At 35.4% G+C, this 19,486-nt stretch overlaps 1 protein-coding gene across 8 annotated transcripts in view; it reads left to right on the forward strand.

Moving 5' to 3' along the window:
- ATRNL1 (attractin like 1) overlaps positions 1-19,486 on the forward strand; it is an 815,618-nt gene that overhangs the window by 44,253 nt on the left and 751,879 nt on the right. For all 8 annotated transcript variants that reach the window (XM_024985963.2, XM_059882070.1, XM_059882071.1 and 5 more), the window contains exons 4-6: positions 3,030-3,158; positions 4,783-4,991; positions 17,772-17,946. In XM_024985963.2, the coding sequence (XP_024841731.1) occupies positions 3,030-3,158; positions 4,783-4,991; positions 17,772-17,946 (513 nt within the window). The remainder of the gene's footprint in view (positions 1-3,029; positions 3,159-4,782; positions 4,992-17,771; positions 17,947-19,486) is intronic.

The raw sequence follows: 19,486 nt of genomic DNA on the forward strand, positions 1-19,486 counted from the left end.
TAATCACTTAGCTGATCGGATGAAGTGTTCTGTCTAGCTTCATGAGAATTTGCAACCAGTGGGGAAGAGTAACGCTATAAGGTCACTTGTTAGAGAGTACCAAGGTGGTTTTATTTTATCTATCTAATTGAAGTATAGTTGCTTTACAATATTATACTAGTTTCTGGTATGCAACATAGTGATTTGATATTTTTATAGATTATCTTCCATTTAAAGTTATTATCAAATACTGGCTATATTCTCTGTGCTGTATGTTATGTCCTTGTATCTTATTTATGTATACCTAGTACTTTGTACCCCTTAAGCCTCTTCCCCTATCTTGTTCCCTCCACCACCCCTCTCCCCACTGGCAACCATTGGTTTGCTCCCTGTGTCTGTGAGTCTGTTTTGGTTTTCTTTTATTCATTTGTTTGTTTTATTTATTTTTTTTAAATTTCACATGTAAGTGAAAACATACAGCATTTATTTGTCTTTCTCTGAGTTACTTCACTAAGCAAAATACCCTTCAGGTTCATCCATGTTGTTGCAAATGGCAAAATTTCATTCTCTTTATGGCTAAGTAATATTCCATTGTGTGTGTGTGTGTGTGTGTGTGTGTGCGTGCCACATCTTCTTTATCCATTCATTTCTTGGTAGACACTTAGGTTGCCTCCATATCTTGACTTTGAAATAATGCTGCTAAGAACTTTGGAATACATATACCGTTTTGGATTAGTGTTTTCATTTTCTTTAGATATATCCCAGAGTAGAATTGCTGGGTCATACAGTATTCTGTTTTTAATTTTTTGAGAAACTTTTATACTGTTTTCCGTAGTGGCTGCATCAATTTACGTTCCCATGAAGAGTACAAGAGAGTTCCCTTTTCTTCACATCCTCTCTAACATTTGTTATGTCCTCTTTTTGATGATAGCCATTCTGACAGGTGTGAGGTGGTGGTTCATTGTGGTTTTGATTTGCATTTCTCTAATGATTAGTAATGTTTAGCATCTTTTCATGTGCCTGTTGTACATCTGTATGTCTTCTTTGGAAAAATGTATATGCATGTCTTCGCAATCAGGTAAAAAAAAACTTTTAAAAAAAAATTTGATATTTAGTTCTATGAGCTCTTTCTATATTTAGGACATTAACCCCTTATCAGACATCATTTGTAAATATCTTCTCCCTTTCAGTAGGTTGTCTTTTTATTTTGCAGATGGTTTCCTTTGCTGTGCAAAAACTTTTAAGTTTGATTGGGTCCCATTTGTTTATTTTTGCTTTTGTCTCCCTTTCCTGAGGGGGCACATCCCCCCAAATAATCCGACAACTATGTCAAAGGGTATCCTGCCTATGTTTTCTTCCAGGAGTAGTATGGTTTCTGGTCTTATATTTAGGTCTTTAATCCATCTTGAGTTTATTTTTGTATGGTGTGAGGGCATGTTCTAATCTCATTGTTTTGCATATAACCATCTAGTTTTCCCAGCAGTACTTGTTGAAGAGACCAGCTTTTCTCCATTGTATATTCTTGCCTCCTTTGACATTGATTAATTGACCATAAGTGTGTGGGTTTATTTCTGAGCTTTCTATTCTGTTCCATTGATCTTTTTGTCTTTTTTATGCTAAAACTATTCTGTTTTGATTCCTGTATCTTTGTATTATAGCCAAAAGTCATGGAGCAGGATGCCTCCAGCTTTGTTCTTTTTTTTTTTTTCTATCAAGATTGTTTTGGCTATTCAAGATCTTTTGTGGTTTCATACAAATTTTAGGATTATTTGTTCTAGTTCCATGAACAATGTCATGGGTGTTTTGCTAAGGATTCCATTGAATCTGTAGATTGCTTTGTGTTCAGTTCAGTTCAGTCATTTAGTCATGTCTGACTCTTTGTGATCCCATGGACTGCAGCACGCCAGGCTTCTCCGTCCATCACCAACTCCTGGAGTTTGCTCAAACCCATGTCTATTGAGTTGGTGATGCCACCCAACCGTCTCATCCTCTGTCGTCCCCTTCTCCTGCCTTCAATCTTTCCCAGCATCAGGGTCTTTTTCAATGAGTCTGTTCTTTGCATCAGGTGGCCAAAGCATTGGAGGGAGTTTCAGCTTCAGCATCAGTCCTTCCAATGAATATTCAGGACTGATTTCCTTTAGGATGGACTGGTTGGCTCTTCTTGCAGTCCAAGGGACTCTCAAGAGTCTTCTCCACACCACAGTTCAAAAGCATCAATTCTTCAGCACCCAGTTTTCTTTATGGTCCAACTCTCAACATCCATACATGACTATTGAAAAAACCAGTTTTGACCAGATTGATCTTTGTTGACAAAGTAATGTCTCTGCTTTTTAATATGCTATCTAGGTTTCTCATAGCTTTTCTTCCAAGGAGCAAGCAAGCGCCTTTTAACTTCATGGCTGCAGTCACCATCTGCAGTGATTTTGGAGCCCAAGAAAATAAAGGTAGTATTGCTTTGGGTAGAATGGACATTTTAACCATATTAGTTCTTCCCAGGTGGCTCAGTGGTGAAGAAATCTGCCTTACAATGCAGTAGATGCGGATTGATATCTGGATCGGAAAGATCCCCTGGAGAAGGAAATGGCAACCTGCTCTAGTATTCTTGCCTGGGAAATCCCATGGACAGGGGGCCTGGTGGGCTACAGTCCATGGGGTTCCAAAGAGTCAGACATGACTTAGCAGCTTAGCAACAACAGTTCTTTCCCAAGGTATCTTTAAATGAAGGTTTACATAGAACTTAAGTAAAAGAGCACCCTGTGGTCTTATGAGAGAATGGACAACAGGGCAAAGGGCAGAAATTACAGTCTAGTGTTGAGAAGAGAGAAAGGAGTATGGTGGCCTGAGAGTAGATGTTTTCTGTCGTCAGCAGCAGCAGTAGAGCTCATTGGTGAGAAATGACTGGGAACTCATTTTAGATTTATTCTTCTTGTGCATTGTAATATATAATAGATAGTTAATGATTGTGAAAAGAATATTTTGAAAAAGTCTTATGTGATTAACAGTCATACGTACATTAATATACACAATGTTCAACTTTGCTCTCTTAACAGTGGTTTGATAGTTCCTGAAATACGGGGAAATGAAACTGTGCCTGAAGTTGTTACAACATCTGGCTATGCACTGTTACATTTTTTTAGTGATGCTGCATATAATCTAACTGGTTTCAACATTTTTTACTCGTAAGTATTTTTTTTTAAAATTCGTATTGTAATAATGATTCTTATAATTTGACATAAAAGAGTTTATTGTTTTTTTGTATAAATGTCTTATGTACCAGGAATCGGCTAGGGTGTTAAATTCCAAAATATACAGCGTCTCTTCCTGTTACATAAGATTTTTAATAATATGATCCCCCAAATCCTGTCTAAGCTTGTATTAGGATAATTTGTAAGCTTCAAGGCACCATGGTAACAAGTTAGGTTTGGTTGAAAATTAATCACAAAATTAAAAATCGTCGGGAAACAATTAAGTAAAGAAACACACACCGAGTGTAACTTTACGTCACAAATGTTCAGGATTGCAGAGAGCTGTTATCTGCCCCTCTGTGCTCCAAGGTATTTTATACCTAATCTGAAGAATGAAGAGAGCTACATTTTCATAGTCCTTCTTATTGCAGAAACTGTGCTGAATGCTGTATATACAATAAGATTCTTTAATTCTCTTCACGTCAATTCTGTCAAGTGAGTATTTTCCCCATTTTACACATGAGAAAATTGAGGAGATAAGGTAAGTGGCTATATACCACTGCCTCTTTAAAATTAGAAAAATAATATTTCTTGAGTGTTTCTTATGTCTAACTCTCTGTGCAAATTTTTATAGAAGTCCAAGGGTGAAGTGAATTAGCCAGAGATTCTTTTGGTTGTTTTCATTAGGAATGACCACAGAAGAATTTGATACATTTTTTTGTTTGTTTGTTTTCTTCAGTAATGTAGAAAATGATAACCGAGGATTTTTCATGAGGAATAAGACATCCTAAATATCCTTGAATCAGCAATTTATTATGGAGTTTATTTATATCAAGCATGTACACAAGGGAGAATAAATATATAGTAAAATATAATCAGTTAGGGAGCCTTAAAATAAAATCTGATAAACACCTTTTAATTTCCACAACAGTGTTTAGGTGATAGCATGCTATTTAAGTGTCATGTGGCGATGGCACCCGCTCCAGTGCTCCTACCCGGAAACTCCCATGGACGGAGGAGCCTTGTAGGCTGCAGTCCACGGGGTCGAGAAGAGTCGGACACGACTGAGCGACTTCACTTTCACTTTCACTTTCATGCATTGGAGAAGGAAATGGTAACCCACTCCAGTATTCTTGCCTGGAGAATCCCAGGGATGGGGGAGCCTGGTGGGCTGCCATCTATGGGGTCGCACAGAGTCGGACACGACTGAAGTGACTTAGCTTAGCAGCAACCAGTTTATGTTTTGCCTTCTCTTACTGTTTCATGTATTCATGACCTTATTTTTTGCCTATAAAGTGTACTCATATCCTATAAAACATTTGAGTACTTGAATATTTACCAAACATTGTGCTTGGAACTGTATAGATCCTGCAGACGTTGAGTGTGTAGTCTTGGTAGCAGAGTAAATTCATTGAATGGACTGAGGCCAGTTGAAGATATGTATACCTGAATCGCCTTAGGGGTAAAAAAGTACAGAGTAAAGAATTGAAATCACATTGTAAAATGTGTTAAATGAAACACATGGACACATATAACATTTATAAATTCAACAAAATACCAGCCCAGATTATTTTTCTAATCATCTTGAATTTGAATATATATGAATTATATTTTACAGAATCAATTCTTGTCCTAACAATTGCTCTGGTCATGGGAAGTGTACAACTAGTGTCTCTGTTTCAAATCAAGTGTATTGTGAATGTGATAAATACTGGAAGGGTGAAGCTTGTGATATCCCCTACTGTAAAGCCAATTGCGGCAGTCCAGATCACGGTTACTGTGACCTAACAGGAGAAAAGTTGTGTGTCTGCAATGATAGTTGGCAAGGTAAGTGGCTTTTGAAACATGTAGTCACATAGCTAATATATTAATACAAATAATATCTACACTCATTTGCTGTAGTTTGCACACCCAAATCTCATAGATTCATTTTTAGAATTTCAGTAGTAGTCAACGTCTTAATAATTTGCTTCTTCAAAAGGCTTCCCAGGTGACTCAGATGGTAAAGAATCTACCTGCAATGCAGGAGACCCAGGTTCCATCCCTGGGTGGGGAAGATCCCTTGGTGAAGGGAATGGTTATCCACTCCAATATTCTTGCCTGGGAAGTCTCATGGACAGAGGAGCCTGGTGGTGTGTAGTCCATGGGGTCATGAAGAGTTGGACATGATTGAACGACTTTCACTTTTTTCACAATATCAGTAAAGATTTTGTCTACATGCTATTATGAGAATCAAATAAATTTATAAATGAAACTCTTTAAATTGTAGATGTATGATTATTGATTTTCTTTAATTTTTTGATGGGTTCCCAAAGATTTGGTGGCTTGGCTAAAATTAACACCTGGTACATCAAAATTTGATTTATAATGGGTAACATAAATAGCATGTTGTAAAAATAGATGCTTATCTTGGAAGGTACTGGACTATATTAAACTTCTTTCTTAGTAAAGACTGACCTCTTGTGGCTATTTTTAAAAGAACATAGAATATTTTAAAAAGTTTTTCAGTTGCCTGTGGCAAAAGCAGTAAGAATTAGGGAAGAATTTCTAAATAATTTTTATCAACATGTATTATTAAATATTAAATTTAGAGTATATTGACGAGTTTTAGCTTTAAGTATTTGGGTATAAAATCATAAATCTTACTATTATATAGGGTCTGTATAAAATATATTTATAGATTGGGCTGGCCAAAGCATTCATTTGGGTTTTTCCCTTGCGATGTTACAGAAGAATCCCAGTGAACTCTTTGGCCAACTACAGTACTTACCTACCGAGAGCTTGCTTTGTGCAACTTATATTTACACATTGAGAATCCTGTGTATTAATCCTGTTGATGGGGGAAATTTGACTCAAGAAATACATAATCTAAAGTTACATGACCATATGTAGCAGTCGTAGCAGTAGTTCCTATCAGACCCAGGTAAAAACCAAGGAGAGTGTGCTCCTCATATTTAACTTTCCTCAGACAAATTAAACAAATGTTGCTGAGTGTGCTTAGTAGTTATTTGGAGCAATTATTTTAGGCTTTCCATAAATTATGCCCATCTTTAACACATGTTATTTCATTAAAAAATTAGTTACTCCAACCATATGAAATATCAGTGATTATTGAGTTGCATTTGATTCCCTATTATGATTATGACAGATACAAATTTCTCAGTGTTTTTAATTATAGGATGTATTTTGTTGAGTGGCTATTTTAATAATTCATGGCCTTTCTTCCCTTAAAAAGTGCCTTGAGGTATCTTTTTTTTTTTTTTTTTCCATTTCAGTCTTGAATCTAAAATAATGTCCTTTTCTCTGAAAAGACTAGTAAGTACATCAAGAATATATTTAAGCTAAGGCCTGAGAAATAGAAGTATAGCTTATATGCAAGGTTTTTTTTCTAACTTGTCTTCATCTGCTATTAGTCCCCAGCTCATCTCAACAGTCTTAAAAGCAAATGAGAAATATATTTGTAAAATATTCTCTATGAACATCTCTGTCCTTTCTTTGTTCTTTTCTTCCATCTTTAAAATACTTTATTTTCTGGGTGTTTTGTAATATATATCTGGTTGAAAACGTTATCTGTTGTTTTTCTGGCTCTGTTTATTGGCATTTCACATTTTATTATTCTTGTCAGGACTTGACTCTTAAATGTCTAAAAGAAAGTGGACATGGGGAACAAATACTGGGTATGTTTACTTTTAAAGCAAAGTGATAATATGAAGTTTATATATATATATAAACACATACACGTGTATACATGTACACGTTTTTTAAAATGAGAATAATGTGAAAGTGCTTTATAAATTATAAAATATTACATAGAAACTAGACATTTGTATACCATTACTGCTTCTTAGTAATTAATTTATCTCTGATGAATATTTTATGGGTAGTGTTTGGTGAAATGGATATTGTGCTTCTTTCAAGACAGATGATGTATAGTCTGGTTTCTTTGAGCCTCAGATCTGATCCCTAATTTTGTATTTAAGGAAGCAGAGCTTCAAGTAGCTATGTGTTTTCCCCCACCCCTGCCCCCAATCAGCTCCCTAATCAGAGTGGCTCAAGGTTTCTCTCTTACATAACTTTAGACAATCAGAACCACTGGAAGTCTTTGGTTTGATTGTAAGCAACAGACACAGTTCTGGCTTCCCTGAGCAGAAAAGGCAGTTATTGGGAACTATGTCAGGGATCTCTGCCTCCCAGGATTTGTTCTTGCCTTCTTTTTGGTGATAGAATTCACTGAGTTTGTAGCTCTCAAGCACATGGTCTTCAGCTGCATACCATATTCCTCAGCCTTCTTCGCATCTAGCATGGTTATTATACTGTATTAGGTCAGTAGGATATGAGTAGAAATGCTGTGTGGGAATTTTACATCACTGAGATCTTTTACAATGGCTGGTAAATGGCAGCATCTGTGGTAACACTTGCATATTTGCCTGTAGAATGTGTTTTATGAGAAAAGAATGAACTTTTAGCTTATTTAAGCAACTTACTTTTGGTTGTCTTAACCTGTACTCTGACTAATACAAAAGGACATTGGGTAGCTCACAAAGGTGATGGGAAGGCTGTAAAACCTTGGTTGCAAAGGGATAGGTGTAACGGAAGGCTAGTGGGTTGGTTCCCAGCACAGATATAGCCACAGAAAAGTTTGATTAGGATATTCCTGTCGCTGCCACTGGATCCTGGGTCACCACCCCTGTGTCCTTGCTGTGGATACGGCATGCTGTAGGCTTGGGTAGAGAAGTTCTAAACTCTCCCCACATCTTTGTTATCACTTACGAAGGTTTGAAGGCCTGCTCGGTAATATCTACTTGGCTAAATTTAGGTCTTACCCCTACCTTCTGAATTGTGTGGGAATAGATTTTGTTTCTGAACAAAATCCACACAGTTAGAGATTTTCCTAAACAAGGAAGGGGGTTCAGATGATTAGAGTCTTCTAAATAAAGGAAAAAATACAAATAAAATATTTTAAAGTATAGATTGTTGCCATAATTGACGAGGAATGTGTTGAACAGTTCTCTCGTGTCTGCTCAGAAAAACTTTGTGATGTGGAGTAGATGGTAGTAGTCGACAGGTGGAAAAGATAAACCAGCAGGCTTCAGGGTACAATTCTCAACTTATTACCACAGAACATTCCCTCCCCCAATTCTATGGAGTTGAAAACCAGATTATCAGGTTTTGTATGAAAGATCATTACTTGGACATTGAAAAATCGTCCCCGGTCCTTTCCTGTTCCGGCATATCCTGTTCAATTCTGTCATTTAGTCCTCTAATTCTTTATGAATATTCAGTATTCCTTTTCAGTTCAGTCGTAGTTCTCAGGTAAGGACTGAAGTTGGATGTTTTCAGCCTTTGAGATTATTGATTAAAAGAGCATCTTAATGTGTACGTCAGGTAATTTGTAGTTTTCTATAGTGTTCTGATTCTTTAAATTTAGTTACACTTTGTTTGGATTTATTTCGGTTCCTTGTGTGTTCTTTGTCCCTAAATATCTCAAGGCCTTTCTTATTTCTGCACTTCTCCTTCACCTTCAGCATTCTCAGGGCAGGTCCTCCATTAGACGCTTTCCTAGCACTGAATCCTTTCAATTTGTAGCATCCACCACAGTTACGCTGGTGTGATTCTTTGATTATCTTTCCTACTGGAATGTAAACTCCATGAAGTTAAGAGTAATTATGTTTTGATCATCTTTATATCCTCAGCATCTTCTCTAGTGCTTGTTGTATAGGAGGCACTCAAATTCTTTTTTTTCTTAAATGAATGAATTAGAAAGGTTTAGTTTGCCTGTTTAGTGTTATGTGGACATTCAGGTACAGATGTTTCAGTAGACGAGTACTCCAATAAATTATGAAATTTACTTGCTAAATAAAACATTTTACATATTGAGGTGAGCATTTGAATTTGAACAGTCTGGTCAGGTATTTTCTTTCCGTCCTTTGGTTTTAGAGTTTAGTATTTGCCATCGGGTGGCAGTATTGACTACCAAAGCACGCACTTAAGACTCCATGGCACTTTTCAAGTTGTAGAAACTTGATGATTTTGTTTTAGAAAAATAGGAAATCTTCTATCTCAGATCCATGAATATTTTATCATAAATTATTTTTCTCAGGGTTAGTCATGTAACATATTAGGACATAGTTACTTTAGTATAGTGTGTATAAGTACACAGCATAACTTACATTTTCCTTTAGAAATTTAATAAAGGGAGAAAGAAAAGAGACATTTAAACTACACTAAAATTGACTTTAAGACTTTTTGACCTTAGATTAAGATAGAGTTGTCATCAATGGATATGAGGGAGACTTTAGGAGGCAGATCAGTTTGGGTTTGGCATGTTATGTTTGAGATATCTTTTAGACGTCTTAGAGGAGATGTTGAAAAGCAATTGGAGTTTAGTGGAGAGAGGTCTGTACTGTTTGGGGCTGACTGGCTAAAAAATGTTAAATTGGGAATAGTTGATGATACCGAAAACCATGAGTTCAGCTGAGATCATGAAGGAAGGGAGTACAGAGAGAGAATGGAACAAAGGACTGAGTTGTGGGTTACAACAAAATTCACAGGCTATTATTCTGTGCCAGACAGAGGTTCCTTGCTTATAGAAACTTACCTAATGCAGAAAAACTTACAACCGCTTATTTTATTGCCTCTGGCTTAGACGTAGGATAGGCAGATCCTGTTCTCAATCCCATCTCACTCTGTATTTATCATTTTCAACTAATCAGAACCAGTCTGTAAAGCTTTGTTTCAGGCCTTTCACAACACAAAAACAGTAATTGGAGAGCACTGATCTTTGCTAAAAGAAGGACAGTTCCTTTCATACTGTAATAGCATCATTGACCTAAACTGTGAGAACCACGTATTCTTGGAACAGACCTACTGTAGTGATTACCACTCACACAATTCATTGTTTTATAAAATTCAGATATTGTCGGAACAGCTGTGGACATTTAAACTGCACTAAAATTGATAACTGTCCTTTGGAGATTGGTTTTATGGGCCTTGAAAATGTTTAGAATACTTTGGATATAGAACCCAAATCAGATTTTTCTAACAATGTTAGAAGATAGGATGCTTGCAGCAGTGTTATCTCATTTGCCTTTTACTGTAGAGAATTTCAGATGCAGTGCACATATTAGATTACAGGACTATTTCTGGAGTGATTACAGTAAGTTACGTGTACTGCTCTTCACATCTCCCTTCTCAGCATATTTCTTCCTTTCCTATTAGCAATTCAATTTCTTTTTGGGCAATTGCCTTTCACTCATTGTGAGTAATCTTGATGGGATGATAAATCCATATACCTACCTATTTTAAGTGTAACTTTTCAGCCTCTTTTAAAAATTCTTTGAATTTCCCCATATTTTTTCAACAAATTCCCATTTTTCCTTAATTTCCCCAAAACGAGTTTCTGTGGCTTACAGTCAAAGAAATCTGATATACGACACTAGAGATACTATTAGAGGACAAGTTGTATTTTCTGTTACTGGATTTATTTAAAATACCAAAAGTTCAATATAGAGTTATTTATAGAAATGCAGCTTAACGAGTTGTGTTGATATAGTTCAAAGTTAACAATGTTTATTTAATATTTCCTGTTGAGGAACTACAAAAAGAAAATAAAAACTTGTCCTTAATATGTTTCACCTTAGTAAGATAAATATTTTTTTCATGGTGTCATAGATTAAATTTGAATTAAATGTATGAGCCAAAACTGTATCAAAAAGAAGTCTAAAACTCTGGAGCATGATTTTTTTCCCCCCAAACTCTTGTTTGACTGGGTTACTTTTCAGTTTTTTTTCCTGCTCTAAAATGATATAAAGGAACTCTATTCAGACTAATTCTTTTTTTCCTGAGAAATCAAAGCATGCTGTTAAAATGCCAGTCAGTTGTTAGGAGAGATAAAATTTTACTGCTTGATTTTCCATCCTGCATCTTTGTATATAGTACTTACAGTTTTTCTAGTAACATCAGCAGATAGTATATAAATCTATTCATAAAGTTAGGGGACCTTCCAGGAATTGCTGTTTCACTCAGTTGAAGACTTTAAATTTATATCATTCTTTATGGAAGAAAAAGTATTTTATAAGATTTGTCTAAAGCAAGTAAAATTTTTGTACTGATTTCCATTATCATATCAGAGATAGATTCCCTTAGAAAAACTTTTCCAGTGCAAAAGAGAGAAGGAAGGAAGAATGTAATTCAGTAATTCTGGAATTGCTTTGGAAAAACTTTCAAAACTTTGTAGTACTTTATTCTGGGTTTTGTCATTTGCAATTATTTCTTAATTGGATTTACCTGTGATTGTAGAAATGTTTTAGTTATAATTTTACTGTTTTCTTTTGGCATGTATATTTATAATACCTAATAATGCTAGGCTTCATTAGCATATTTAGCCTGTAGACTTAATTATACTTAGTTTCCTTGTATATTGAAATGAGAGAATAAACTTCATAATAGTAATATGCTTACTATTATGAAGCTTTCATAGTAGTATTCAATATTAAGTACAGTTTCATTCGATCTTACTTTATTTACACAGGATTCTATGTTCTTTAGGTATAATCTCCATGATTAAAATGAAGTTTAGAAAAGTTAAATAATTTTTCCAAGATTTCATGGCTCATAAGTGGGAAAGCAAGGTTTGACTTCATTTTAATCTTTTGTGATCCTAAGAACATTTTCATTCTTCCATTCAATAAGTGAATACTGAGGCCAGTCATGTAGGAGTCGTAGGCCATCTTTAGGATTTTTATTTTTAGCGTGATAGCAAATCATTGAAAGATTTTGAGGGAATTGATGAGTAGATTTATATTTTTAATCATTCTGGTTGCATTGTGGAGAGTTGAATGTGATAGGTAGAGAAGAAGAATAGAAATAAGAAGACCAGTTTGGAGACTATTTCAGTAATCAGGGTGAGATGGATGGTGGCTTGGACAAGGATGTTAGTTGTAAAGGAAAGGATCTGTGTGAAGAGACTGGTAGAGATGATTGAATTTAAAAATGTTTATAATTGGTAAAGTTCAGACACTGAGACACCAGCCAATCAACAGGATCCTGGATAAGCCATGCTGTGTAAGGTAATTACCTCTTTAGTTGTCTTTTGTGAAGAGTCTGGATTATTGCAGAGGGGCCAGCGTAACTTGGAAGGGGAAGACCTGGTAACCTGCAGCATCTACTGTATCAGTGAAGTATTTCCAGATTTTAACAGTTGGAAAGGCTGCATTCCTACATACCTAATGAATGTCAGTCCAGGATTTGTTGGATATGGATATGGGAGAAAAAGAGAACTCAGTAGCTCTAAGATCTTTGTCCTGAACAACTGGGTGAATGAGAGTACTGTTTACTGAGATGGTAAACACAGGTGAAGGAACAGATTTGGGAGGGGGGCATCAAGATTTTAGGTTTGGACATATTAAGTTTGAGATGATTATGAGACATCCCAGTAGAAATGTCATGTCAGTTCAGTTCAGCTCAGTCATTCAGTCGTGTCCGACTCTTTGCGACCCCAAGGACTGCTGCACGCCAGGCTTTCCTGTCCATCACCAACTCCCAGAGCCTACTCAAACTCATGTCCATCTCATCAGTGATGCCATCCAACCATCTCATCCTCTGTCATCCCTTTCTCCTCCTGCCTTCAATCTTTCCCAGCATCAGGGTTTTTTTCCAGTGAGTCGGTTCTTTGCATCAGGTGGCCAAAGTATTGGAGTTTCAGCTCCAGCACCAGTCCTTCTAATACATATTCAGGACTGATTCCTTTAGGATGAACTGGTTGGATCTCCTTGTAGTTTAAGGGGACTACAAGAGTCTTCTCCAACACCCCAGTTCAATAGCATCAATTCTTTGGTGCTCAGCTTTCTTTATAGCCCAACTCTCACATCCATTCTTGACTACTGGAAAAACCTTAGCTTTGACTAGACCGACCTTTGTTGGTAAAGTACTGTCTCTGCTTTTTAATATGCTGTCTAGGTTGGTCATAGCTTTTCTTCCAAGGAGCAAGAGTCTTTTAATTTCATGGCTGCAGTCACCATCTGCAGTGATTTTGGAGACCTCAAAATAAAGTCTGTCATTGTTGCCGTTGTTTCCCCATCTGTTTGCTATGAAGTGATGGGACCGGATTCCATGATCTTAGTTTTCTGAATGTTGAGTTTTAAGCCAGTGTTTTCACTCTCCCCTTTCACTTTCATCAAGAGGCTCTTTAGTTTTTCTTCGCTTTCTGCCATAAGGGTGCTGTCATCTGCTTATCCAAGGTTATTAATATTTCTCCCAGCAATCTTGATTCCAGCTTGTGCTTCATCCAGCCTGGCATTTTGCATGATGTACTCTGCATATAAGTTAAATAAGCAGGGTGACAATATATGTAGGTAGTTTAATTTTGAGTCTAGAATTCAAGAGAGATTGTAAGGATAGAGATATAAATTTGAGAGGGATCAGAGTATAATTCTACTTTGGGTTATAGAATAGCCTCAAAAATTTGTCTCTCAATGGCACCCCACTCCAGTACTCTTGCCTGGAAAATCCCATGGACGGAGGAGCCTGGTAGGCTGCAGTCCATGGGGTCGCGAAGAGTCGGACACGACTGAGCGACTTCCCGTTCACTTTTCACTTTCATGCATTGGAGAAGGAAATGGCAACCCACTCCAGTGTTCTTGCCTGGAGAATCCCAGGGACGGGGGAGCCTGGTGGGCTGCCGTCTATGGGGTCGCACAGAGTTGGACACGACTGAAGCGACTTAGCAGCAGCAGCAGCCTGTCACTAGTGCCAAAAGTTACATCATTAGAAATTCATTTGTGCTCTTTGGATTAACCCGTGGAAAAGGTAGCATATTAAATATTTATGAAACACACTGTAACTTGAACTAGTTTAGTACATCTTTTTCAAGAGAGCTGTAATCTACTTACCTTGAGGAAATTCCCATATTGATTGATGAAAGTTATACAGGGAGAATTATGCAGAGATATTCCATAAGTGTCCAGATAATAGAGTAGTGGATTTTTCATGGATGTATTTTTATGAAATGGAGTCTTGGATGGCTTTAAATGATATTTAATGGGTGATGGAGCCTTTTTGTGTATAATTCATTCTTTATAGTTATTTGTGTTTTAAACTAACATTCAGTATATAAATTTACTCTCTTAATCATTTTAGTTGTAGAGTACAGAAAACTACAAATTAAGACATCTAATTTTCCTTAAAATTTTAAGTCATATTCATATATCTTTCATTCTGTATATAAATGTATTAATTTAGAGTAAAATAATGACAATCTGTAGAGTTTGGCTGTTGACCATTCCTTCTAATCACTGCTAGAAGTTACAGAAAATATGGTAGTAACAAAGACAGGAAAAAGTTGCTGTTTTGCATAGAAAAGTAGATATTTCAGATTGCACAGTAAAGTTTTTAAAATCTCTAAAGTCTGATTTCTTGTACTAAATAACAATATTTATCTTAAGTAAGTTAAATCAAAAATTTTAGTTATTAACATTCAGTCAGTTCAGTTATTAGCATTAGTTTCCTACAATAGCTGTAACAAATTACCACAAACTTGTTGTCTTAACAGGGGCTTCCCTGAGAGCTCAGTTGGTAAAGAATTCCCCTGCAATGCAGGAGACCCCGGCTCTATTCCTGCGTCGGGAAGATCCCCTGGAGAAGGGATTGGCTACCCACTCCAGTGTTTTTGGGCTTCCCTTGTGGCTCAGCTGGTAAAGAATCTGCCTGCAATGCGGGAGACCTGGGTTTGATCCCTGGGTTGGGAAAACATCCTGGAGAAGGGAAAGGCTACCCACTCCAGTGTTCTGGCCTGGAGAATTCCATGGCAGTCCATGGAATCGCAGAGTCGGATATGACTGAGGAACTTTCACTTTCACTTTGGTGTCTTAACACATACTTAAAGGTCTGAATCGGTTTCACTGAGCCAAAATCAAGGTGTTGGCAGGGCCACCCTCCTTCTGGAGGCTCTTAAGAAAGAATCTGCATCCTTGACTTTCCTAGCAGTAGAGTTGCAATGCCTGCTTTCCTTGGCTTTTTCCCCTTCTTCCATCTCCGAAGCATGGAGCACAGCATCTTGCTTCAGTGGTCCTGGTGATTTCTCCTTCTGTAGTCAAATCTCTCTTAGAAAGGCATGTGTGATTACATGAAGAGCCCACTTGGTTCGTCTAAGATAACTCCCCAGCTCAAGGTCTTTAACTTAATTATGTTTACAGAGTCCCTTTTGCCAGATAAGGTAAGAGTCATAGATTCTAGTGATTAGAACCTGCCTTATCTTTGGGGCTCATTATTTAGCCTACCACAAGCTTGCTCTGAACTGTTTTGTTTTAGTGTGGACTTCATACATGGTTATTGATTTGAAATCTTAAGAAGTTTACATGCCATTATTCTCTATCAACCTCTGCCAGGCAAAACTATGTATTATTTGACTGTTTCCAACTCTGTGCCTTTAGGCAGCAGACTTGTTTTTAACTTTTTATTTAGAAAGAGTTTCAAATTTATAGAAAAATTGCAAGAACAGGGATTGTACAAAGAATATACAAATGCCCTTTACCCAGATTAACCTATTATTAACATTTTATAATTTTGGTTTATTATTCTTGACTTAAATCTACATTTTTATTTTAAAGAAAACAGCATTTAGCATTCAGAGCAGTAGGTATACCACTTATGTATAATGCCCATATGATCTTATTTCTTTTCAGTTAAATTAGAGGTTGGCAAATTTTTCTGTAACTACCATATAGGAAGTATTTTTGGCTTTGTGAATTGTATGGTCTCTCTTGAAACTGCTTAACTCTGCCGAGTATGGCAAACGCAGCCTTCAGTAATACTTAACTGAGTGAGCATACTGTGTTCTTACAAAACTTCATTTACAAAAACATGTACTGGGTTGGATTTTACTCATGGACTGTTTTTTGCCAACCTGAGTTAAAAGAGGTCTCAGTGGTTTAGAATTGTAATTTTAACTTAAAAAAAAATGAACATGTTCCCTTAATTTCTTTGGTTACTAAGCTGTAGTTCACTGACTTTTCACCTAGAAATGATAAACTTTTCTGTATCTGATTTAAAAGATTTTTTTGTTATCAAAGAGGTGATCTATCTAATTTTTACCTGAAAAATACAGACTCATAGAATGTAAACCTTGAAAAGGACTTTGAAGATGAATGAATGAATGCATGGGTGAGTGAATAAATAAGCAAATAAAAACTGTAAAGGTTAATATTTCTGAAATTAGGGTCTGTTGGGATGTTTTAAAATTTTGTGATTCAGTGATGATCTAAAATGTTTTTTGATAAGAAATCATTACTTTCATAATTGTGTAAAAATGCTGCTTGATTGCAGTGCCAGCATTTGTGTTGACTGTTGAGTTAGGACCAAATAGTATTCTTATATTATAGGCTAAAAAAAATAATAAAATGTACTGATACTTTTGTGATACGTGGAGGTCAAATGATGTTAGGGTCTATTTTATAAATTAGAAAGGTTTGTAAATGGTAGATGAAGGAAAAGTGCCGTGAGAATTATTTTGTCAAAATAATACAGGTATCTTAAAGTTGTGTAAAAAAGGTGCTATAGCATTAATATCATTTCCAACAGGAGTCTAATGAATTACTTTGAGCAGAACAACATCATCCATCATGTTAAGCAAATATTAATTTTACTGATTTTATAAGCTTTTTTATGAACATAATTTATAAGCTTATGTTAGTTTTATATTTATAAAAGAACTTAGAACATAATATATTTCTATTAGTTTCATTAGAGTTAAAATAGTTTATGAGCCCTTAAATTTGATGAAAATAAATATATTTCCATTAGGAGCATTCCTTCCAAGTTTGAGAAACACTGATCTAGCCTAGTTGGCTACATTTTACAGATGATGAACCAAGACTTATGAGCAACATAGTGAATGTGGATAGGAAAAGACAATGTTTTCAACTTGTAGTATTTAAGTTATCCTCTACTCATTAATAGTTTTTTTAAATTATGCATAATAATTTTTTCAGTTTATGAACAGTAAGCCTCTCTACCAATGCCAATTTTGGTTGTTCAATAAGAATGCTGCTAAGAAAAAATGTAATTTTTATTTTTGTGTTTCTTTAATACAGTTGTAAACAGAAAGTGCTACAATTTACAAATGCTTTAATTTCCACTCTTCTTTAAAAAAACTTAAATATTTATAATAACCCTTAGGAGGTATTTCTGTTTTATAGATGAAGGCTTGATGGTGGCGGAGGTAAACAGACTTACCCAAGGTCACACTTTCAGTGACTGAACTGGGGTTTGAGTACATTGTTTTCCATTTTCCTTTCTAATATTCAAATACAATATTAGCATACTAAAATAAATCTGAAATTTATGTTATTTAAAGGGTTCTTTCAAATTGTGATATGTATTTGAACATATTCAAGCCTAATTTGAGTATATGATTTTTTTTTCCTCCTGTAAGCATTACATTTGCTGTTAGAGTTTTTCCTGTAAGTTATATTTCAGACTATTTATTATGTACAGTATATTTATTAATATGATGAGCATTGAATTCTTAAATTCCCTTAACCCATATATTCTATTTCTGTAGTCTAAGGTCTTTGTTTAATGCATTGCATTGTTTGATTTTCTTTTACATAGGTCCTGATTGTTCTTTGAACGTTCCTTCTACCGAGTCTTACTGGATTCTGCCAAATGTTAAACCCTTCAGTCCTTCTGTAGGTCGGGCTTCCCATAAAGCTGTTTTACATGGGAAATTTATGTGGGTGATTGGTGGATATACTTTTAACTACAGTTCTTTTCAAATGGTCTTGAAGTAAGTTTTTTTCCCATATTTTTACAATCTATTTTTTAAGCTGGGTATTTTTGGATAATGAAGACTATCCTAAATGTCTTATTGCTATGCTGATTCATGAATGGTTGTCTTTGTAATAGTATCTGTTTTCCACATGGGACTGATTTGAGAATGTATAAACTCAGTATATCCAAAAGTTATTTGTCACTATGCATATATGTTTGTTCTTTGTAGATATTTCTTTAACTTTCTACAGTGCTTTTGTTAAATTCTGAATAAGAAAGTATTAGCTTTAAATAAGGCCAGGCCAGGCCTATATTGGCCTTTATGAATCCTGGTCACCTTTTACTTTTTCAGAATGAAGTATAATTACTTACATAAAAATAATTTCAGTTTTTTCCCCCCTCAAATTTTAATTTACCTAAACTTTTTCTCTGCATTTACTTTGCAAACTTTTATTCGTAGAGCGGTACCAGTGTTGTAAAATAGGTTATTGATTTACTGTGGACTTAATGGAGATTGTCCCTTGCATGATTGGATGATAAGGAGAGTTGCATGAATGCCAGCTTTATCTGATTTTTTTCAGCTGTTGATTGTATTTTATGAACTATTCAATAACAAAATGAAAGAGGAAATAAAAATGATTTGATTATCAGTGTTGTTTTCAGGGGTCACATTCATAATATGTAATAACTGGTGTAACTTGGGCATCAAGCAGTCGGAAATGACCTTGGGCGGTGTACCATATGGTGTATGCCCCAAAAGGGTTGCTGTATTTAGCAGATAAATATATAGGACACCCAGTTATATTTGAATTTCAGATCAACAGTGAATACTTTTTTAGTAAGAGTAGGCCTTTTGTAATTTTATTTTTCAGTTTTGTCTTGAGTGTTGCATGGATCATACTTATACCAAAAAATTTGTGGTTTATTTGAAATTCAGATTTAGCTGGGCATTCTGTATCTATAAACCCTAATTTCTGAATATATTAGCCCTATTAATTTGGGGGATTAAAAAATTCTGTATATAAGAGGAGATTGATTTAAAACTGTGATTGAGTATGACTGGAATTACCGTGTAAAATAAATTCTGGAGAGAGGAAGGAAGAATTTTGAGTAAACATTTTAATAAATGAAGGATAACAATATCCTTCAATATCCTGTAACAATAAATGAAAAATAAAATATAGCAGAAAGAACTGAAAGAGAATTGGTAGGATTATTAAAATATGCAAAGAACTTGAGGAACTGAGATTTAAATGTGGAAAAGAAAAGGAAATTAGCTATGATTCATGAAAACAAAAAGTTTGTGAAAATAGAGTGGAAGTTTGGATTAAATTGTGGCATTTGCAAAGTAGAGTTGTGAAGACAGTATAGTTGTCAAGGAAACTTGGACATCTTAAAAGTTTGTATTCTGTACAAGTTAAATAGCACATTGTAAATTAAGTGATGAATTTTACTGATATTCTCCTAAACATATATTTTCTATTTGAACCAGATAGATTGTTTGTTTTTGTTTGAAACCTGTTTCTTTTGGTTACAGTGTTTATTTAGTTTTGTAG

This window comes from Bos taurus, chromosome 26 (genome assembly GCF_002263795.3).
Source record: "Bos taurus isolate L1 Dominette 01449 registration number 42190680 breed Hereford chromosome 26, ARS-UCD2.0, whole genome shotgun sequence".
Classification (NCBI taxonomy): Eukaryota; Metazoa; Chordata; class Mammalia; order Artiodactyla; family Bovidae; genus Bos; species Bos taurus.